The sequence below is a fragment of the Suncus etruscus genome, chromosome 10 (genome assembly GCF_024139225.1).
Source record: "Suncus etruscus isolate mSunEtr1 chromosome 10, mSunEtr1.pri.cur, whole genome shotgun sequence".
Taxonomy (NCBI): Eukaryota; Metazoa; Chordata; class Mammalia; order Eulipotyphla; family Soricidae; genus Suncus; species Suncus etruscus.
This window is the reverse complement of record NC_064857.1, coordinates 25,570,909-25,590,825: the sequence shown is the minus strand read 5'-3', so window position 1 is coordinate 25,590,825 and position 19,917 is coordinate 25,570,909. Positions and strand designations below refer to the sequence as shown.

Genomic DNA, 19,917 nt, shown 5'->3' with positions numbered 1-19,917 from the left:
TTTTCCCAAACCCCACTTTATACTTACATCCAACACATACTCTTGGATTACAGCATGAATAATTATCGCCACTAGCATGTAGAAGAAAACTGTTGCCAAATCTTTGATACCATAGTAATAAAGGGATGCTGATTCAGAAGTTTGCTCTTCTAAAGGCCAAAAATGACAGGACACACATACACAAAAATGTACATAAGATTATAAAAATAGCACTGAGTACAACATAGATAAGAGAAAAAAAAACAAAATAAAGTGAATACATGAATTCTGCAGAAACACAACAGATAATTTGCTTTGGACATTGTGCATGCTTAAGAGTACTGAAAACTGAGGAGATAATTTTAAAATTTAAAACTATAGAAATTATTAACAAGACTTCACAAAAGTTATTTACTATCTTCAAGACCAAAAACAATAGGCAAGAATAAACTAAGATCCTGGGCAAGACTCTAAAATTGTTATTTCCGGGACTGACATTAGGTGGTATTAGTAGCATCTAACTAAAAAAAAAGTGTATTTAGCTAATTGAAATGTGAAATTTCTTTTTCTTTTTTTTTTTTGGTTTTTGGGCCACACCCGTTGACGCTCAGGGGTTACTCCTGGCTATGCGCTCAGAAGTCGCTCCTGGCTTGGGGGACCATATGGGACACCGGGGGATCGAACCACGGTCCGTCCTAGGCTAGCGCAGGCAAGGCAGGCACCTTACCTCTAGCGCCACCGCCCGGCCCCGAAATGTGAAAGTTCTTACCTCTACATTCATACCAGCCACTACATTGTAATCATGATAGAAACACTGACTTTACCTATATTTGAATTTTGATTATAAGCTACTTAAAGCTTTTAAATCCATGTAATTGGTAGTTTTTCAGAAAAAAACTTAAGTATTTGCAAATTCCTATTCTTTTTTTTTTTTTTTTTTTTGGTTTTTGGGCCACACCCGTTGACGCTCAGGGGTTACTCCTGGCTATGCGCTCAGAAGTTGCTCCTGGCTTGGGGGACCATATGGGACGCCGGGTGATCGAACTGTGGTCCGTCCAAGGCTAGCGCAGGCAAGGCAGGCACCTTACCTCTTGCGCCACCGCCTGGCCCCAAATTCCTGTTCTTATGTCTGTTTAAGAAACTGTATGGGTAAAACTGCTTTATTTTCCTCTGGCATACACAAAATTCATAACTGAGGTTTTGCATAATTTAAGTCACTAAAATAAATACTTTTTAAAACTTTTTAACTTAACAAAACCCCAATTCAATGTTGTATAAGTGATCTTTGAGTCTAAATAGTGAATACCAGGGCAAGTTTACTTCCTTAATATACTAACAGTTTATTAACCTAATATCTATCCCTTACTCATGCTATGTTATTGAGTTCAACTATCACTAACTTTCAATAACAACTTGATTTTCAAGTCATAAAATTCAGAAATAAAACCTGAAAGTTTTCTATATGCTATAAAAGTTGTTTGGATATTAATACCAAATAACTTCTAGAGCTTATGGATATTTTCTATACCAGAGAAATTCTTTGCAGGAGTGATATAGCACAGCGGATAGGGCATTTGCCTTGAACACAGCTGACTTGGGTTCAATCCCTGGCATCCCATCTGGTCCCCTAAACCTGCCAAGAGGAATTTCTGAGCACATAGCCAGGAGCAACCTGAGTGCCACTGGGTTTGGCTCCCAAACCAAAAATCAAAACAAACAAACAAACAAACAAACAAAAAACAACCCCCCCACCCGGCACTGGCCTATCTTGAATACAGGCAGGGAATGGGAGGGGGGGGCTTTAGGGGTGGAAATGTTGTACTGGTGAAAGGGGGTGTTCTGTTTGTGACTGAAACCCAACTATAATCATGTTTGTAATCATGGTGCTTAAATAAAGAATTTAATTAAAAAAAAAAGGCATTGTAATGGGAAAGTTTTGCTTTGTTGATAGTATGCCCCCTCAAAAGAGATCAATCCTTTAAAACTATTTAGAAAAATAAAAATCAGAGAAAAGGCAAATAAAGTTTTTCTAACGATTTTTCAAGCCTGTTCATAAAAATATTCACTATCAAATATATGCAAGCCAATTTTCCTATATATGCAGTTTGAAATCAATCCCAAAACACCAAATTTTACTTTGTATAAGTCATCAAAATTAGTTTCAGCCTAATCATGAAAAAAAAAAAAAGTAAAAATCAAGAAACTCATTCTCATGGAAATTCTAGTCTGCTCAACAGAACTCGTTTAAATAAAAAAAATTTGAAAGAAAACACCTACCTGTAGCAGGAAGAGTAACATTGTACTGAAGGGTAACAAAAATGATAGCAACTTTTGCTGTTATCTAGAAAGAAAAAAAAAAGTCAAAGTGTAAACTCTTAATTTCAAGATATGGAAACAGTCATTCAATGTTCAATCCCCAAATATAAAAACCATGGTGAACAATTCCTATGGCACCCTGACACACACAATTTCAGTCCCTGATCAAGGATTTGAGCTTTGGATTGATTCAACAGAGCATTCTGCTCTTTAGATGAGATTGTGCAATAACTTCATTCCCAACTCCCAAGATTTCAAAAGACTGCGATTCCAGTAAACAGGTTTAAAAAAATGATCTCCAAAACATAAAGAAACAAGCTTCTCACCAAGAAAAAAATTAGTGTGAATTAACAAGAAAGCAGTTAACCATGATAAAAAAAAAATGAACCAAAGGAAGGAGAGAGGGAGAAAAGGAGTGAAGAAGGAGCAGACAGAGACACAGATCTCCCATATCTGGCAATTAAGGGGTCAATAAATGTTTACATGATCTAACTATTGGTAAAAGTAAACTGATTGGAGCAAGAAAACCTTAGTGTTTATTTTTTGTCCCCCCAACCCCCACCCCTCCTTCAAATACTGAGTGTTTATTTAATGTTAATATGTACACTGTGTTAGAAAAGAAATATCAAAGATGAGTGACACAATCTCCATAAAGCAGATCAGTCAAGGAAGACAGATCAACAAACTATTTGAAGAACTAAGATAAATTAAACTTTATTTCCCATCCCCCCCAAGTGGGGAATGATGCATGTTTTGCAAAGGCTCCTCAAAGATCCATGTGGCATGACTCTTGTTAGGAAATATGTGTTCCCTGTATTCACAAAAAGTGGTTACAGTTACAGGATAAGAGACAGAAAGTACACAGGTAAAATAGCAGTAAATATGAGAACTGGTATAGAACACACTAGGAAGTGGCAGAAAAGTTCTTAAGGGCTAGGAAGTCTAGCTTTGGAGTTAAGTAGTTTAGATTTCATTGTGGTACAATTGAAGAATTTCAAGGAGGGGGACGTTCACCCATGATTTTTGAAAAGGATTGCTGGCAATAACCAAGGAAGTAGTCTTTCAAGTCCCCCTAGGATCCCTTAACACACTGTAATTAGCTTAATCTAATCAACAGCTCTCCCTATACCTACCTCTTCTCACCCTAACTGGAAGCATTCCAATTCTTTCTAGGATACAGAACCAAATCTTGGAGGGGCTACATGGTGTCCCCTTCCCTAAATCACCTCATTCTAGAGTAGTTTCCTAAAGTGGGAGATAAAGTCTTCACCATGTTGTGGATGAGCTGGGCCTACCAGGGTGGTGGTGGTGGTAAGAAGCATCCAGTGAAACTTTGGGCACCGTATTTGCTTAAGAAAAGGTAGACTGGAGCTAGACAAAGAGCACTGTGGGTTACGCACTTGGGTTTGAACCCAACACCCCATTATGTCCTCTTAGCCAAGCCATGAGTGATTCCTGAGTGAAGACCTTAGCATTGCTGGGTGTGGCAAAACAAAAAACAAAAGGTAAATTTCTGGGGGAGTGAAGGGTTTTTCCTTCTGAAAAAGACGTGATAGGTCAAGTAAATTTCAGAACCTCTGAAAAGCCAGGCCATTTCCTCCTGGCTTCCTTGCATTTTTGCAGTTCCTGTTCCCAGAGTCTGCATACAGACAGTTTTTTTTTTTACCCTGCCCCATACATACTGTTGTTGATGTTGTAAATTCTAATCCACCACCTCAAACCCCCTTATCCCAACTTTCAGATATCAGTTCAAACACAGCTTTTTAAAGAATATATTCTCTGACTCGTAAGAGTATGTCATGTCCTTTGTTAGACTTTTATGTCTTTAGAAACATACACTAATGTGACTAGACTGATTTTTTTTTGATTGACTTATTAGAAAGTTAGCTCTGAAGTGTTACAGCTCTTTTAGGATTTGTTCAGCAGGCCTTCTTTCTGGTCTCCACTGGAAGCACCCCCCCCAAAAAAAAAGATAAGTTTGCTCTGGGGCTGGAGAGATAGCATGGAGGTAAGGCAATTGTCTTGCATGCAGGACAGTGGTTTGAATCCCAGCATCCCATATGGTCCCCCGTGCCTGCCAGGGGCAATTTCTGAGCGTAGAGCCAGAAATAACCCCTAAGTGATGCCGAGTGTGGCCCCAAAACCAAATAAATAAAATAAAGTTAGCTCTATGAGAGGCAGTACTTTTGCAGCAGAAAAATTAGGCTTGAGAAAGGAGAAAAGAATCACATACTGTATGTCAACACTTGAGCTTAAACAAGTAGAAAAAAAGTTACACTACTAATAAAAATGTGCAACATTGGAGGAACAATAGATGTTGGGGGAGGAGGAGAAACTGAGTTTGAGATAAATGAAGAAAGTCCAAAAAGCAGTTAAGCTCTAAGTATAAAACTGCAGGGAGAGACTAAGCATAAACATTTGGAAGTTTTTCTTTGAAGATAGAAGCTGAAGTTCTGCAGGTATATAATTCATCTACAGACCACAGTATCTACTGAAAAGTAGGCCAACTTTAGAACTGTAGAGGGGGCAAAAAGTGGATGGCAAATAATGTTCAGTGAGGCAGAAAAAAAAGACAGTTTCAAAAGAGATGATTCAAATGAAGATGTGAGAGCAAAATCCATTATCAGGAAGATTAAAGTATATCTACGATATCCAAGATTAAGATTTATATTTTTAGGGTCAAAGCAATAGTACAATGGTTAAGGTGTTTGCCTTACATACGGCTGACATGGGTTTGATCTCCAGCATCCTCATCCTGAGGAGAGCTCAGGGCTCTGTGCTCAGAAATCTTTCCTGACAGGCTCTGGGGACATTTGGGATGCTGGGGATCGAACCCAGACCTGTCCTGGTCAGTCACATACAAGGCAAATGCCCAACTGCTGTGCTATCACTCGGTACTGGAAGTGATTTCTGAGTGCAGTGCCAGGAGTAACTCCGGAGCACCACTAAGAGATATTGAGTTTAGGTGCAGGCAATGGAAAGGTATCAGGGAAAAGGTATAAATTAAGCATATAAAGTAATAATGAATGAAAAGGCAGGAAATAAAAATATATACATAGAACTATATGTTAATCTTGAACAGTTTCTCTCTTAAAGAAGAAACTGATAAACCCAAAATGCAGAAGAAATTCACATCTAATATTTTTAATTTCCTAGGGAAAACAGAAGCAATGCCATCTATTAAGCACAGGTGAACACTTGAATGGTAAGTATTTACATAGCTCCTGGCCAGGAAAAAAGCAAAAAAAAAAACCACTAAGTATTAGTGCTATCTGAGTTTAGATATCTCTGACTTGAAATAATACCTATTGCCATGAATGTATGACTTTTCTCGAGGCACACACACACATACACACACACACACACACACACACACACACACACACACACACACACACACACACACAAGACAGAAGGCAGGCTGGATTGGATTACGATCTGATATTAATTAACGAGGTAAATGGAGAAAAGAGAAAACCAAGATAGAAAGGGAACTAAAGCTTGGAAGGAGTGGATAAGTCAAGCCTACAAGAATAAAGGCAAAAGAATGAGAAGGCTAATATACTGGAGAAAAGTAAAGGGACTCAAAGTATCATAAAAGTTTCTAAGTGGACATCTGGTATATGGACAATAGAGTAAGTGAAGGGAACATTAGAGTGACCTCTGTTATGTTAGAATTCAGCCAGGCCCGAGTTCAGCACACAGCCATCAGATATATAAAGATCACTTGAAAAGGTTAGTACTTCTGGATCACAATTTGGTTCATTCCTCATAAGAAGAGAATGAAGGCAAGTTTCCAGGTAACTGGACAATTGCTTTTGTGTTTATTATAAATTATTTTATATCATGTATATGATTATATGATTTATTATGATTTTTATAAAATTGACTAAATTTCCCTTTTAACATCTCATCTATATTTCATATGCATACAATAATACACATTCCACAACTCTCATTTTCAGTTCAGAATAAGAGGTTGCCACCATTCCAGAACTAAGAAGTTTATGTGTGGGGCTGGGGCAATAGCACAGCAGTAGGGTGTTTGCCTTGCACGAGGCTGACCCAGGACAGACCAGGGTTCGATCCCCGGCTTCCCATATGCTCCCGAGCCAGGAGTAATTTCCGAACACAGAACCAGGAATAACCCAGCGTCACCAGGTGAGGCCCAAAAACCAAACACCCCCCCCCCCCAAAAAAAAAGGTTCATGCTTCCTTTACAATTGATAAGGGAAAGAAATACAATGGCCTAAAATGGTTGCCTTGAACAACCCTTGGTCCCAGAGTATAGCGAAAAGGAAAAATAGTGAGTGGAAGAGAAAAAACACCAATGTGAAAGGATGGTCACTGGTGGTGTAAAAAAAAAAAAAGAGGGGGGGGGGGGGACAGAACTAAATATCCAAGCCAAAGGCAACAATAATGTAATCAAGAGACCCAAACTTTGGGGCCGGAGAGATAGCATGGAGGTAAAGCGTTTGCCTTTCATGCAGGAGGTCATCGGTTCGAATCCCGGCGTCCCATATGGTCCCCCGTGCCTGCCAGGAGCAATTTCTGAGCCTGGAGCCAGGAATAACCCCTGAGCACTGCCGGGTGTGACCCAAAAACCACAAAAAAAAAAAAAAAAAAAAAAAAAAGAGACCCAAACTTTAATAATCTAAACTTAAAATAGATATTACACTAGCTTGGAAGGAGTCAGAGGGATATATTATGGGATTCACTTGGGGAACATTGGTGGAGGAAGATGGACACTGGTGGTGGGACTGCCCCTGATTCATTGTATGTCTGAAACCCAACTAGGAAGGACTCTGTAAACTATATGGTTTCAATAAAATTAAAGTTTAATTAAAAAAAGGAAAAAATGACAAGGGAAAGGAAAAAGGGAAAGAGGGGAAGAGAGAGAGTTGGGGAGGAAATAAGAGGGAGAGAGAAAGAACGAATGACAGGTAGGGTTCCTACCTTGCATGTGACTGCCTCATGTTCATGTGGTTCCCTGATCCCCACTAAGTGTGTAGTATCAGGAGTAAGCCCTGGACATTCTGGGTATGGTTGGTCTAAAACCAAAAATTAAAAAAACAAACAAACAACTGGGTCTATATTTCACACTTTTACACAAAACTCAATTCAAAGTGGACTAAAGATCTTAAAATTAGACCTGAATCCAAAAAAGTACACTAAGGAAAATATACACAGAGAATATGAAACTCAAAAATCCCTTTAATGACATTATTCCAGTGGCAAAGGCAAGAGAAACAAAAATAAGTAAGTGGAATGATATGAAATTCAAGTTTTCACATGTCAAAAGGAAAAAAAAAAACACCTCAGGCTAAAATAAAAAGGTACCTCACTGAAACAAAAGGGAACTTTTGTACACAATATATTAGATAAAAAGCTAGTATCCAGGGGCTGGAGCGATAGCACAGCGGTAGGGCATTTGCCTTGTGGCTTATTTAGGACGGACCTGGGTCCAATCCCCCAGCATCCCATACAGTCCCCTGAGTCAGCAGTGATTTCTGAGCATATAGCCAGGAGTAACTCCTGAGCACCACAGAGTGTGGCCCCAAAACCAAAAAAAAAGAAAGAAAAAGAAAAAAAAAGAAGCTATCACCCCAAACTCACACAGCTCAACAATAAAAAAAAAAAAATTCAAGAATCCCTTCAAAACATGGTGATAGAAAATGAGCTGACACTTCTCCGAAGAGAGATGGCCAGCACACATCTGAAAAAGTGCTCATCATTGCTTATTAAGACAATTCAAATTAAAATGAGATAACATCTTATACCAGTGAGAATGGCAAATACCTACAAGACTAGAAGCAATCTATATTGATGAAGATATGGTTATAAAGGAATTCTCATTTTTCTCATTCATGGTTGGTGGATATGTGTCTGGTTTAGTTCCTATGACATCTAGTATAGAATTCCTTACCAAAAAAAAAAAAAAATAAAACCACCATAATGGAGAAATAGTACAGCAGGTAGTGTGTTTGTCTAGCATGTGACCAACCCAGGCTGGATCCCTGACATTCCCTATCGTGTCAGTGTGATGCCTGAGTACAGTTCAAGGACTAACTTCTAAATACCACCATGTGTGACTCCCCCCACCCCTGCCACATCTAAAGCTTCCATCTAACTAAGCTTTCTTTCAATAGATCTTCCATTTACTGAGTGATACTACTTCTTGATCTACCCCCATGAAACAAAAATATTCAGTTGGAAAGACGTAATCATGGAGGCTGGATCAATAACATAGCAAGTAGCAGGCGAGGAGCTTGCCTTCTATGCATCCAACCTGGGTTCTATTCCCTGGCACCCCATATGGTTCCCTGTACCTTAGCTCAGAGCTAGGTAACCCTTGAGCACCAGCTGGGTGTTGTCCAAAAGCAAGCAAATGAAAAAAAAAGCACTTGCACATCTTTGCTTACTTAGTACAACAGCTAGGATAGGAATTAACCCAAAAGTCCAATAATAGATGAGTAGATAATGAAAGTGAGATGTATGCACAAAGGAATACTCTGCAGTCAAGAAAAAAGCAGGGCCCGGAGAGATAGCACAGTGGCGTTTGCCTTGCAAGCAGCCAATCCAGGACCAAAGATGGTTGGTTCGAATCCCGGTGTCCCATATGGTCCCCCGTGCCTGCCAGGAGCTATTTCTGAGCAGACAGCCAGGAGTAGCCCCTGAGCACCACCGGGTGTGGCCCAAAAACCAAAAAAAAAAAAAAAAAAAAGAAAGAAAAAAGCAAATCATGAAATTCACTGTTCCTTGGTTGGAACTGAACAATACATTAAGTGAAGTCAGAAGGAGGACAAATATTGGATGTTTCCACTCATTTGAACTTATACTTCAAAGTTGGGCGAACCCTTTAGTCTTAGAATACAGCGATGGAAAAGCCAGGGAAGGCAATAAAATGTGGGGAAAGTTAATGAGAAGGTCTGGAGGCATTGCAGGTGTCTTGGACACATCATTGGGGGGGGGGTAGAAGAGAGGTATATAAATACATCTAAACCATCAGGGACAACCCAACTGTAAACATGGGACACAAATTGTAAATGTGCCTGCTGGAAATTCCAAACTCTTCAAACCTCTTCTACACATATCTCTACTCTTTTTTTTTTTTTTTGGTTTTTGGGCCACACCCGTTTGACGCTCAGGGGTTACTCCTGGCTATGTGCTCAGAAATCGCCCCTGGCATGGGGGGACCATATGGGACGCCGGGGGATCGAACCGCGGTCCTTCCTTGGCTAGCGCTTGCAAGGCAGACACCTTACCTCCAGCGCCACCTACCCGGCCCCACATATCTCTACTCTTTTTTTTTTTTTTTTTTTTTTTTTTTTTTTTTTTTTTGGTTTTTGGGCCACACCCGGTAACGCTCAGGGGTTACTCCTGGCTATGCGCTCAGAAGTCGCTCCTGGCTTGGGGGACCATATGGGACGCCGGGGGATCGAACCATGGTCCGTCTCCTAGGCTAGCGCAGGTAAGGCAGGCACCTTACCTCCAGCGCCACCGCCCGGCCCCTCTACTCTTAATTCTACCAAAGATCAGCTCTTTATACTAGTTCTCAGCAGACTATTTCTTTAATAACTCAGTATATGAATTCTTTAAGTGCTAACTGTTGTGCAGTTCTAGAAACTGCTGCTTTTATTTTCCAACTTGGGCAAATATCTAAGTAGAATTAGTAATAGCTAGCATGAACAACATAACTCCTGAAAGCCAAGCACTGAACTAGTCATCATTATTAACATTAGTTAACTTAGTTCTCAGAGTAACCCAAAGAGCCCACTTAATAAAAAAGGAAACAAATTCTAGGAAATTTAATGCAAGTTATAGAGTCTTACCTTGAACATAAATTCCTTTACCTCTCTCATTTATGCTTGGGCTACCTATCAATCTGTCTATCACCATCTATCTATCTACCATATCTGATGATTCTTGTTTTTGACTAGCAATATAGTATTGGCTTGTTAATTCCACCACAATCCTAACACTTCCTTAGCATATTTACACAAAAGACTTAACAGTTCTGCCAACAGCTCCAACTTCTGTTATTCTAACATACTATTTTAATTCTGTAATTATGTTAAGCTTTGAGGTTCAGCAACAAGTGCTTTAAAAGTCGAATAACAGAACTAACTTAGTCAATTTCTTCGCATATATAAATGGGTTCTATATATGATCTGATTTGAAAACTAACATATGGTATCTTTCTGATCTGAAAACTAACATATGGTAAGAAAAATGTACAACTTGTACAAGTATGTTATTTCTCTGTTTGACCTTTTGGCCATGAACTTAAAAATTAGAGCTCTTTGTCTATGTACTCTTAAATTTTAGAGATTTATAGACAAATGAAAAAAAGATCACTTGTTGAAACATCAATGCAAGACTCAAGACAGAGGAGGTGAATATCTCTAGAAAATGCTAAGTGTGAAATATTTTACATAAAGCAAAGTCAGACAGACCATTAAGTGTCAATATTTCCAATTTATGTATTTATTTTATTCAAATCACTGAAAATATACATTCCAGGCAATATTACTCCTAGTTATAAATACTGTGTTTAGGCAGTATGTATTCCCCATAAAAATATTATATATACTGCTTCTAGGCCATATTATCCTCCTATGCTTCAATTTTCTTTTTTTATTTTGTTTTGTTATGTTTTAGGTTACAATTGGAGGTGTTACTCCATACTCTGTGCTTATTCCTGGAAGAGCTTAGGGATTCAAGTGGTGCCCAGAATCACCTGAACTTCCTGCATGCAAAGCAGACACGTTAGCCCTTAAGCTCTATCTCTGTACTCCCAATCATAAAGTAAAAAAATTATCTGTGGAATGTATTGCAAATAACAAGTGCATTACTTCAAATACTATAGCAGGATACACAAATATAAACTCCAGAAAGTGGAGCTGGAGAGGTAGTACAGCAGTAAGGCCTTAGATGTGGATGACTTGACTTCAATACCATGGTACACCAAGCACTGGCGGGAGTGTCCCTGAATATACTACTCCCCTCCCAATAAAGCCACCCCCATATTTACTAAGCATAAATGTTTAGAGCTGAAGAGAAGGAAAAGAGGAGGAACTGGTTCCATTTCCAGGTCTACTCCTACTCCTGGCTATTTGTCCCTCCCAAGTGAGGAGGGCAGAGATGTGGTGCTAGAATGAGCCAAAGGACTTCCCCAAAGCAAAGCACATGCCCAGCCATTTGAGCTGTATCACTGACTGTAGTAATGTTATAATCATATATGTTATTATTCATAATTTCATAAATCACCAGAGCCTTCATACCACATTATGAAACAATGGCTGAGAAAAATATTTCCCATTATTAGTTTATTATTTCCTCGGAAAAACTGAGGCTTAGACCTTGGGTCATCCAGTAGGTAAGAAGCGTATGTCCAGCCTAATACAAAGAATACAACATGTTAATTTTCTTCTACTTTTCCTTCTCCTATGGATCAAGTTCCTAGACATAAAAGAAAAGAACCAGAAGAAACCCATTTCGAAAGAAACATTAAGATGTAATAACACGGGCCGGGCGGTGGCGCTAAAGGTAAGGTGCCTGCCTTGCCTGCGCTAGCCTTGGACAGATTGCGGTTCGATCCCCCGGTGTCCCATATGGTCCCCCAAGCCAGGAGCAACTTCTGAGCGCATAGCCAGGAGTAATCCCTAAGCGTTACCGGGTGTGGCCCAAAAACCAAAAAAAAAAAAAAAAAAGATGTAATAACAGAATCCGGGAGTGACAGCACTGGTGTAGGGCGTTTGCCATGCACGTGATGACACCCCAGTTGGATCCCGGGCATCCCATATGGTCCCCTGAACCTACCGAGTGTGACCCAAAAACCTTAAAAACAAACAAACAAACAAAAAACAATTACAAACCCAAAATGAGCTTCCTTTAAAAAAAGGGGAGGGGTGGTTTGGAGAAAAAGTACAGAGGATAGGACGCACTCACTGGTTTGGATCCCAGATACCCCATATGGTCCTCCGAGCTCCATTTTGACCACAGAGCCAGGATGAAATCCAGGCAAAGCCAGGAGTGGCCCAACTCCCCCCCCCCCCCCAACCACAATCCATTATTTCCAGAGCATTTTATGTCCCAGGCCTTATTCTAGGCACTAGAATCAAAGTAGTTAAAGGCAAACCATAGCGATTAAAAAAAAAAATAATAAACCTCTACATTTTGTGTTGACCAGGAGTGGAGGAGATAAGAAGAAACGAATTTGAATCAGTATTTGGGGGGAGTGGGAAATCGATGTATTTGGGAGGCATAAAAGCTATAGAGCAAAACTTAAAGGAAACCAAACTAAAAAGCCAAGAGGCGGGCTTCCAAATTAGGGAGCGCAGGGAAACTCGTAAGCTGGTGGGTGGTGCACGTTTCCCCGAAGCCAAGCTCACCCCGTTTTCATTCAGGAGCTGCGAAACAAGTCACCCAAATACGGGCTGCGTGGGAAGAGACGTTTTTACAACACTCCTGACATCTCAAGACTCGGGAGACAGACACAAAAGAAGAAAGCAAGCAAGCAAAACACACACACACACACACACACACACACACACAGACACACATATACGACTTGAGCCCAGGTGTCATTTGGGCTGCAGAAACCCAATTTCTTTCTTTCCTGGAGGGAGACAGACAAGTGGGGGGTGGGGGTGGTGTGGATTGGGGAGAACTGACTGACTTGACTGTTGGGTCAGCAAAAACCAATTGGGGAGGCTCCAGCCATGTCCAGCCCAGCATGCACAGTGGGGGTGAGGCGCAGGCCCTTAGCTCTGCAGCCAGCGAGCCAGCGCGCGCCTGGGGCTAGGAGGACAGGGCAAGAGGGTACCCCCTCAAGTTGAGAGTGTATATGTGTGTGTGGGGAGTCCTGAGGGTCCCCCCTTCACTGGGGAAAGGAGGCCCGCCCTCCCCCTCCCCCTCCTGCCATCCCCATCCGGCTGAGGGCGGCTCTCACCGGCCGGCCCGGCCCCTCGCAGGCTGCCACGTAACCGTTCCGCGGGAACCAGGAACTGTGGGTGTGTGAGGCCGAACTGAGGGGGGCCTCCGGGACGGACGGCGGAAGTGGGAGCTGAGGGGGGGGGAGAGAGAGATGATAGATAGATGATAGAGGCATGGATGGATGATATAGATATAAAGGTATAGAGATTTATAGTGAAGATTTACAGTGATATAAAGTGATATAGTGACATACAGTGCGATTTATAGTGGAAGCTGAGGGGGAGATAGAGGCTAGGTGGATGGCTGGATCGATAAACAGATAGATGATGGATAGATAGATGATAGATCCACATCTTCAGGTTCTGCTGAGGTGAACTGGGCAGATAGATAGATAGATAGATAGATAGATAGATAGATAGATAGATAGATAGATAGATATGGATAAAGGGATGGATGATAGATGGATATATGGATATATGGATGGATCGATAGATGATAGATCTATAGTGGAAATTGAGGGGGGATACATAGATGATTAGATAGACGGATGGATGACATGGATAGATAGATGATATAAGGACAGATGGGTGGATGGATAGATGATAAATCTATAGTGGAAACTGAGGGGGAGATACATAAAGATCGATCGATCCACATCTTCAAGTCCTGCTAAGGTGAACAGGGCAGGCCCCTCAGCCAGCAAAAATCGAGCCATAGATAGATGGATAAATAGATAGATGGATATTAGAATACATGGATGGGTAGATGATAGATCTATATGGAAACTGAGGGGGCGATAGATCAATCGATCCACACCTTTAGGTCCTCCTGAGGTGAACAGGGCAGGGCCCCCAGCCAGCAGAAATCGAGCTATTGATAGATAGATAGATTGATAGATATAGATGACAGATAGATGACAGATCCACATCTCCAGATCCTCCTGAGGTGAACAGGGCAGGCCCCTCAGATAGATAGAAAAATGTAGATGATATAAACGATAGATAGATGCCACAAATATAGAGGCTATGCACAGGGCAGGCCCCTCAGCTCGCAGAGAACGAGCCACGGACAGACAGATGATGGGTGATAGATGATAAAAAGATGACTGGTGGCTACAGATGGCAGATCCACATCTTCAGGTGTTCGTGAGGTAGACATGGCTGGCCCCCTGAGCGAGCCAGCAGACAACGAGCCTGGGGAAGGCCGCAGCCCCCCTGAGCGCCCCCCTCAGGCTTGGGTTCTGCGGGGAGCGGTTGGTTCGGTTCGGTTCGGCTTGAGGCGTGGCAGGCCGCCCCCCAACTCTCACCTCGAACATGAGCCCCAACAGGAACACCATCGCCACGCAGGACACGATGTCGGCGTGGTTCTGCAGGACGAACTCATGGCTCAGCACCGGGGGGCTCTTGGCGTTCTTCTTGCGGATCGCCATGCTGCTGCTGCGAGCTCCAAGCCGGGGGGGCGCGCCCAGCCCAGCCCGGGCCTCCTCTTCGGGCAGTGGCTCCGACTCTCTCCTTTCTTCTTTGCCTTCTTTTTGTTTCTTCCCGGCCGCTTCACCGGAGTCTGGCTGCGGCCGCCTCCTGCCCCCCTCGGCTGCTGCTCCGCACAGCCCGGCCGCTGCCGCTCGCTGAGGCTTCACTTCCCATCCCCTCAGCCAGTACGCAGCCGCCGGCGGGGCCGCCCGGAAAAAAAAAAAAAATGAAAGAAAAGTGAGTCCTCAGAGGCGCTGAGCATGCGCAGGAGCGAGGCAGCGGTGAGGGCTGAGGCGCTGAGCATGCGCCGTAGCGAGACGGCGAGACCGCCGCGAAGCCTCAGAGGTACTGAGCATGCGCAATAACGAGACGGCGAGACCGCCGAGTCCTGAGGCTCTGAGCATGCGCAGTAACCAGACGGCGAGCCCGCCCGGAGGCTTCCAGAGGTGCTGAGCATGCGCGGTAACCAGACGGCGAGACCGCTCTGAGGCGTCAAGAAGTGCTGAGCATGCGCAGTAGCGAGGCGGCACAACCGCCGAGACCGCCCCGAATGCTCAGAGGTGCTGAGCATGCGCAGTAGCGCACGCCGAGACCGCCCTGAGGCTTGACGTGCTGAGCGTGCTCAGTAGCGAGGCGGCGCGCACACCGAAACTGCCGAGTCTACCGAGGTACTGAGCATGCACAGTAGCACACGCCGAGACCGCCCCCCCCGTCCCCGCCCCCTTTGCTCACAGCGCCCCCTGGAGACAGGAGGTCTTCACCACGCCCAGAGCCCAGAGCGGTGGGAGGGGAAAAGGCAGAGCGGGCCACGTCCCCTGCTTGCTTGCTTGCTTGCTCGCTTGCTCGCTTGCTCAAGGCCCAGGAGGAGGTTGGAAGTCATTAAGAGCGCGAGCATCCTGATGGTGGAGACCTAAAATTGGACTCCTCTTTTATTGTCACTATGTACTTAAATGGGACTGTGAAAGACTTGTAATTCACTTTGGCCAAAATCAAAGAAAAATAAAAGAAAACAAACAAAAAATAAAAAAATAAAGTTTTTTGCTCTTCTGGTTTTTAGTTATGAAATGTTGTAATATTAAATTAATGCTCATCAATTTAAAAAAATTGATCTCCTGCACGTGGTGGTCTCAAGTTTGATTCCCGGCACCCTATGTAGGTTCCAGAACCCTATTCAGGGTAATTCCTGAGCAGCAAGCACTGGATGTGACAGAAAGGCAAAAAAAAAAAAAAAAAAAAAAAAAAAGGTTATCCTGTCTTTTTGTTTGTTTCTTTTGGTTTTTGGGTCACACCCGGCAGTGCTCAGGGGTTACTCCTGGCTCCAGGCTCAGAAATCGCTCCTGGCAGGCTCGGGGTACCATATGGGACGCTGGGATTTGAACCAATGACCTTCTGCATGAAAGGCAAACGCCTTCCCTCCATGCTATCTCTCCGGCCCCTATCCTGTATTTTTTTTAAATTTTATTATTATTATTTTTTTTTAAGATGCTTTCCTAACTATTCCTATCACTCACACACATTTCCACTTTTATACCTTCAACCCCTAAAAAGACCAATTTTGGTTTATTCACCTCCCATTTATTATTTTGGTTTTGGGTCACTCGGCCATTTTGGGCCAGTTTGGGCTTGTTCACCTAAAGCTCATTATTTTGGTTTTGGGTCACTGCTGAAGGTTCTGGCTTGTCTTGAGGGTAATGAAAGGAAAGTACTTACTACCTCTTGCCTACAATAATCACAACTCTAGTGCCTCAGTGGTATAGGAACACTCACATTTAACCACTTACTGCTTTGTATCATCATGGGTCAAATCATCTCTTGACTCAGATGTCCATTCGTCTTATCACCCTGCCCTTTTATATTTACTGCGTGGGCGTGCACTGGAGATATAGAAATTACGAATTATTCTGAACTATAATTCCAGTGAGAAGACTTTTAAAAAATCTTTAAAAAAAGAGACTCAGGGGCCGGAGAGATAGCATGGAGGTAAGGCGTTTACCTTTCATGCAGAAGGTCATTGGTTCGAATCCCAGTGTCCCATATGGTCCCCCGTGCCTGCCAGGAGCAATTTCTGAGCCCGGAGCCAGGAAAAACCCCTGAGCACTGCCGGTGTGACCCAAAAATAAAAAAAAAAAATTAAAAAAAAAAAAAAAAGAGACTCAAAGAGGGGCCCGAGAGATCGCATGGAGGTAGGCCATTTACCTTGCATACAGAAGGATGGTGATTCAAATCCTGGTATCCCATATGGTCCCCTGAGCCTGCCAGGAGTGAATTCTGAGCCTAGAGCTAGGGGTAACCCCTGAGTGCTGCCGGGTATGACTCCAAAACCAAAAAAAAAAAAAAAAAGATTCGAGGAGTGAAATATGGAAACAATGGAAATGAGGGTCCTGGAGAAAACAAAAAAGGAGAATAAACAAAATAAATGGCATTAATGGGAAGACTAGAGGAGGTAAAGGAGTGAGCCTATTCAAGATACTGAGGAGGTGGGTATAATTTATGTACAAAAAAGTGACTGAAGTTCCCACAATGTTAATAATTAACAAATGTTCAGTATAGTCTTCTTTCTGGTCTAGAAATAATAGTTTCACTTATCTCCAACTTTTACTTACGGGTGTTGTTTTTAATATCAGCATTTTGCAGTTTTATCTTTTCCCGTGGGAAGCAAGCATGTGTAAACAGCATGATTTGAGATCGCGGGCTCTCAACCCCAACCTATCCAAATAGACTCAAATACTGCCTCTTATCCTCTATTTGCTTTTTTTGGGATTTGTTTTGTATTTGGGTCACATTTGGTGGCACTCAGAGGTTACTCCTGGATCTGCGCTCAGAAGTCGCCCCAGCAAGCACGGGGGACCAGTATTCGAACCACCATCCCTCCTGGGTTGGCCGCCTGCAAGGCAAACGCCCTACCTCTGTGCTACCTTTCTGGTCCCTCTATTTACTTTTTATCACAAATTAATTTATATTCTAGGAGCACTGTGGCTTGTTCCTTTTCCATCCTCTCCTTTTGTTTTCTACATGCTGCTTCTGTCTGAAATATTTATTCCTTTGCTTCAATAAATCCAGCATATTCCTTTAAGTCTTATTCTTTTTTTTTTTTTTTTTAACCTTTGCTGACTTCCAGGGCCAACGTAGGTAATCTGTCTTCTATGATTAAGTTGTGTTTTAAGCCAGTCAAATTGAGCAGGGCAGAAACCATTTTTTTACCTGTTGGGCTAACTTTACTTAAAAAACAACTGTATTAAGCTATAATTTATATCACATTGCTTATTCACCTATTTCAGTTATATGATTTTATGGTTTTTAGTCAATTTAAAAAAATGTGTCACCTTTATCCTCCTCTGACTTTAGAACAGTTTTAACCATCCCCACTTTGATGATTTCGACATCTTTTTGCTAACACTGCCACTTTTTTTGTTTGTTTTTGAGCTCTACTCAGGGATTATTCAGAGGACTATGTGGTAGCATAGTACCACCATATGTGGTAATATGTGGTAGCAGGGATCAAACCCAGGTGAGCATTCATGGCAAGTGCTTACCAGAGTGGTATTCTATATCTCCAGCCCCAAGTTTTCTACTTCTTTAGATTTGATTATTAGGTACATTGCATGTAAACAGAATTGTGGTATTTTGTGACTAAATTTTTTCATTTAGGATAATGGTGTTTGGTTTTACCCATATTATACCTGTAGTACTTTATTTCTTGGTTTTTTTTTTTTTTTGGGCCACACCCTGTGCTGCTCAGGGGTTACTCCTGGCTATGCGCTCAGAAGTTGCTCCTGGCTTCTTGGGGGACCATATGGGACACCGGGGGATCGAACCGCGGTCCGTCCTAGGCTAGCGCAGGCAAGGCAGGCACCTTACCTCCAGCGCCACCGCCCGGCCCTTTATTTCTTTTTATAGCAAAATTATATCTGTTGAATGAACATGTAAAATATTTATCTACCCATCAGCTAATGTACATTGGTTTTGATTTTATCTTTTGTCTCTTGTAAAAATTTTGCTGTGAATATTTGTGCACAAGTTTCTGTATGAACACTTTTCTTTTTAAATTCTTTTTGAGTGAATATCTGTTAATAGAACTGCTGGCCAGAAGGCATTTGTAACTTTTCACACACTTATCTTTTCTTTGTCATCACTGTTATGATGCCCGGATTGCACACTTGCAGCACTGCCAGGATCAAATACTTGGTTGTGATGTTTGCACACCATTGGTTGGAGCTGGTGCTCTGGAGAATGCACATGTCATGACATTGGAGATCACAACAGCTGTGCTAGGGATCCAATTTGGAGAGTGGAGGTGCAAGGAATCTAGTCCTTACATATGTAATGCAGGCCCTCTACTACTGAGTGGTCCTGGCATACCTTTTGTTTAACTTGTTGAGGGACAATTCAACAAATTTTCAAAATGGGTGTGCCATTTAATAACCCCACAAGTGAGGGTACACATTTCTCTATAATCTCAAAACTCAAAGAGTTTTATTTTAATTGTACCTTTCTGATGTAGTTAAGTGATATTTTATTTTATTTTATTTTTGGTTTTTGGGCCACACCCGGTGATGCTCAGGGGTTCCTCCTGGCTGTCTGCTCAGAAATAGCTCCTGGCAGGCACGGGGGACCATATGGGACACCAGGATTTAAACCAACCACCTTTGGTTCTGGATTGGCTGCTTGCAAGGCAAACACTGCTGTGCTATCTCTCCAGGCCCGTGATATTTTATTTTAATTAATTAGTTAATTAATTTTGGTTTGGGGCCACACCTGGTGATGCTCAAGGTTACTCCTGGCTCTCTGCTCAGAAACGCCTGGCAGGCATAGGGGACCATATGGGATGCCAATGTTGGTCCAGGGTCTGCTGCTTGCAAGGCAAATGCTCTACCACTATGCAATCTCTCTGGCCCCTGTTTTAATTTCTATTTGTATTTCCCTATGGACTAATTACATTTATGTGTCTTGGGAGAAATGTTGATTAAATATTTGCTGTGGTCAAGACTGGGTTATTTTGTAAAAAAAAAAAAAATTCATTAAGTTTAGGAGGGGGGGAATTGGTGGTAGGAATGTTGCCCCGGTGAAGGGGTATTCTGTTTATGACTGAAACTAACTACAATCATGCTTGTAGATCATGGTGCTTAAATATTTTATATATTAAAAAAAGTTTAAAAAACATTTAGAATGAAATCATTTCACAGGTATTTGAGTTGATAAAACTTTTTGGGCACAG

At 42.1% G+C, this 19,917-nt stretch overlaps 1 protein-coding gene and 1 pseudogene across 1 annotated transcript in view; one reads left to right on the top strand and one right to left on the bottom strand.

Moving 5' to 3' along the window:
* TRAM1 (translocation associated membrane protein 1) overlaps nt 1-14,702 on the bottom strand; it is a 38,102-nt gene extending 23,400 nt beyond the window's left edge. The window contains exons 1-3 of the mRNA XM_049781831.1: nt 14,540-14,702; nt 2,257-2,320; nt 28-149 (exon numbers count right to left, since the gene is read on the bottom strand). Coding sequence (XP_049637788.1) covers nt 28-149; nt 2,257-2,320; nt 14,540-14,662 — 309 coding nt within the window. The 5' untranslated portion in view covers nt 14,663-14,702. The remainder of the gene's footprint in view (nt 1-27; nt 150-2,256; nt 2,321-14,539) is intronic.
* Nucleotides 4,188-4,254, top strand: LOC126021019 (uncharacterized; annotated as a pseudogene).
* Nucleotides 14,703-19,917: the final 5,215 nt, after the last annotated feature.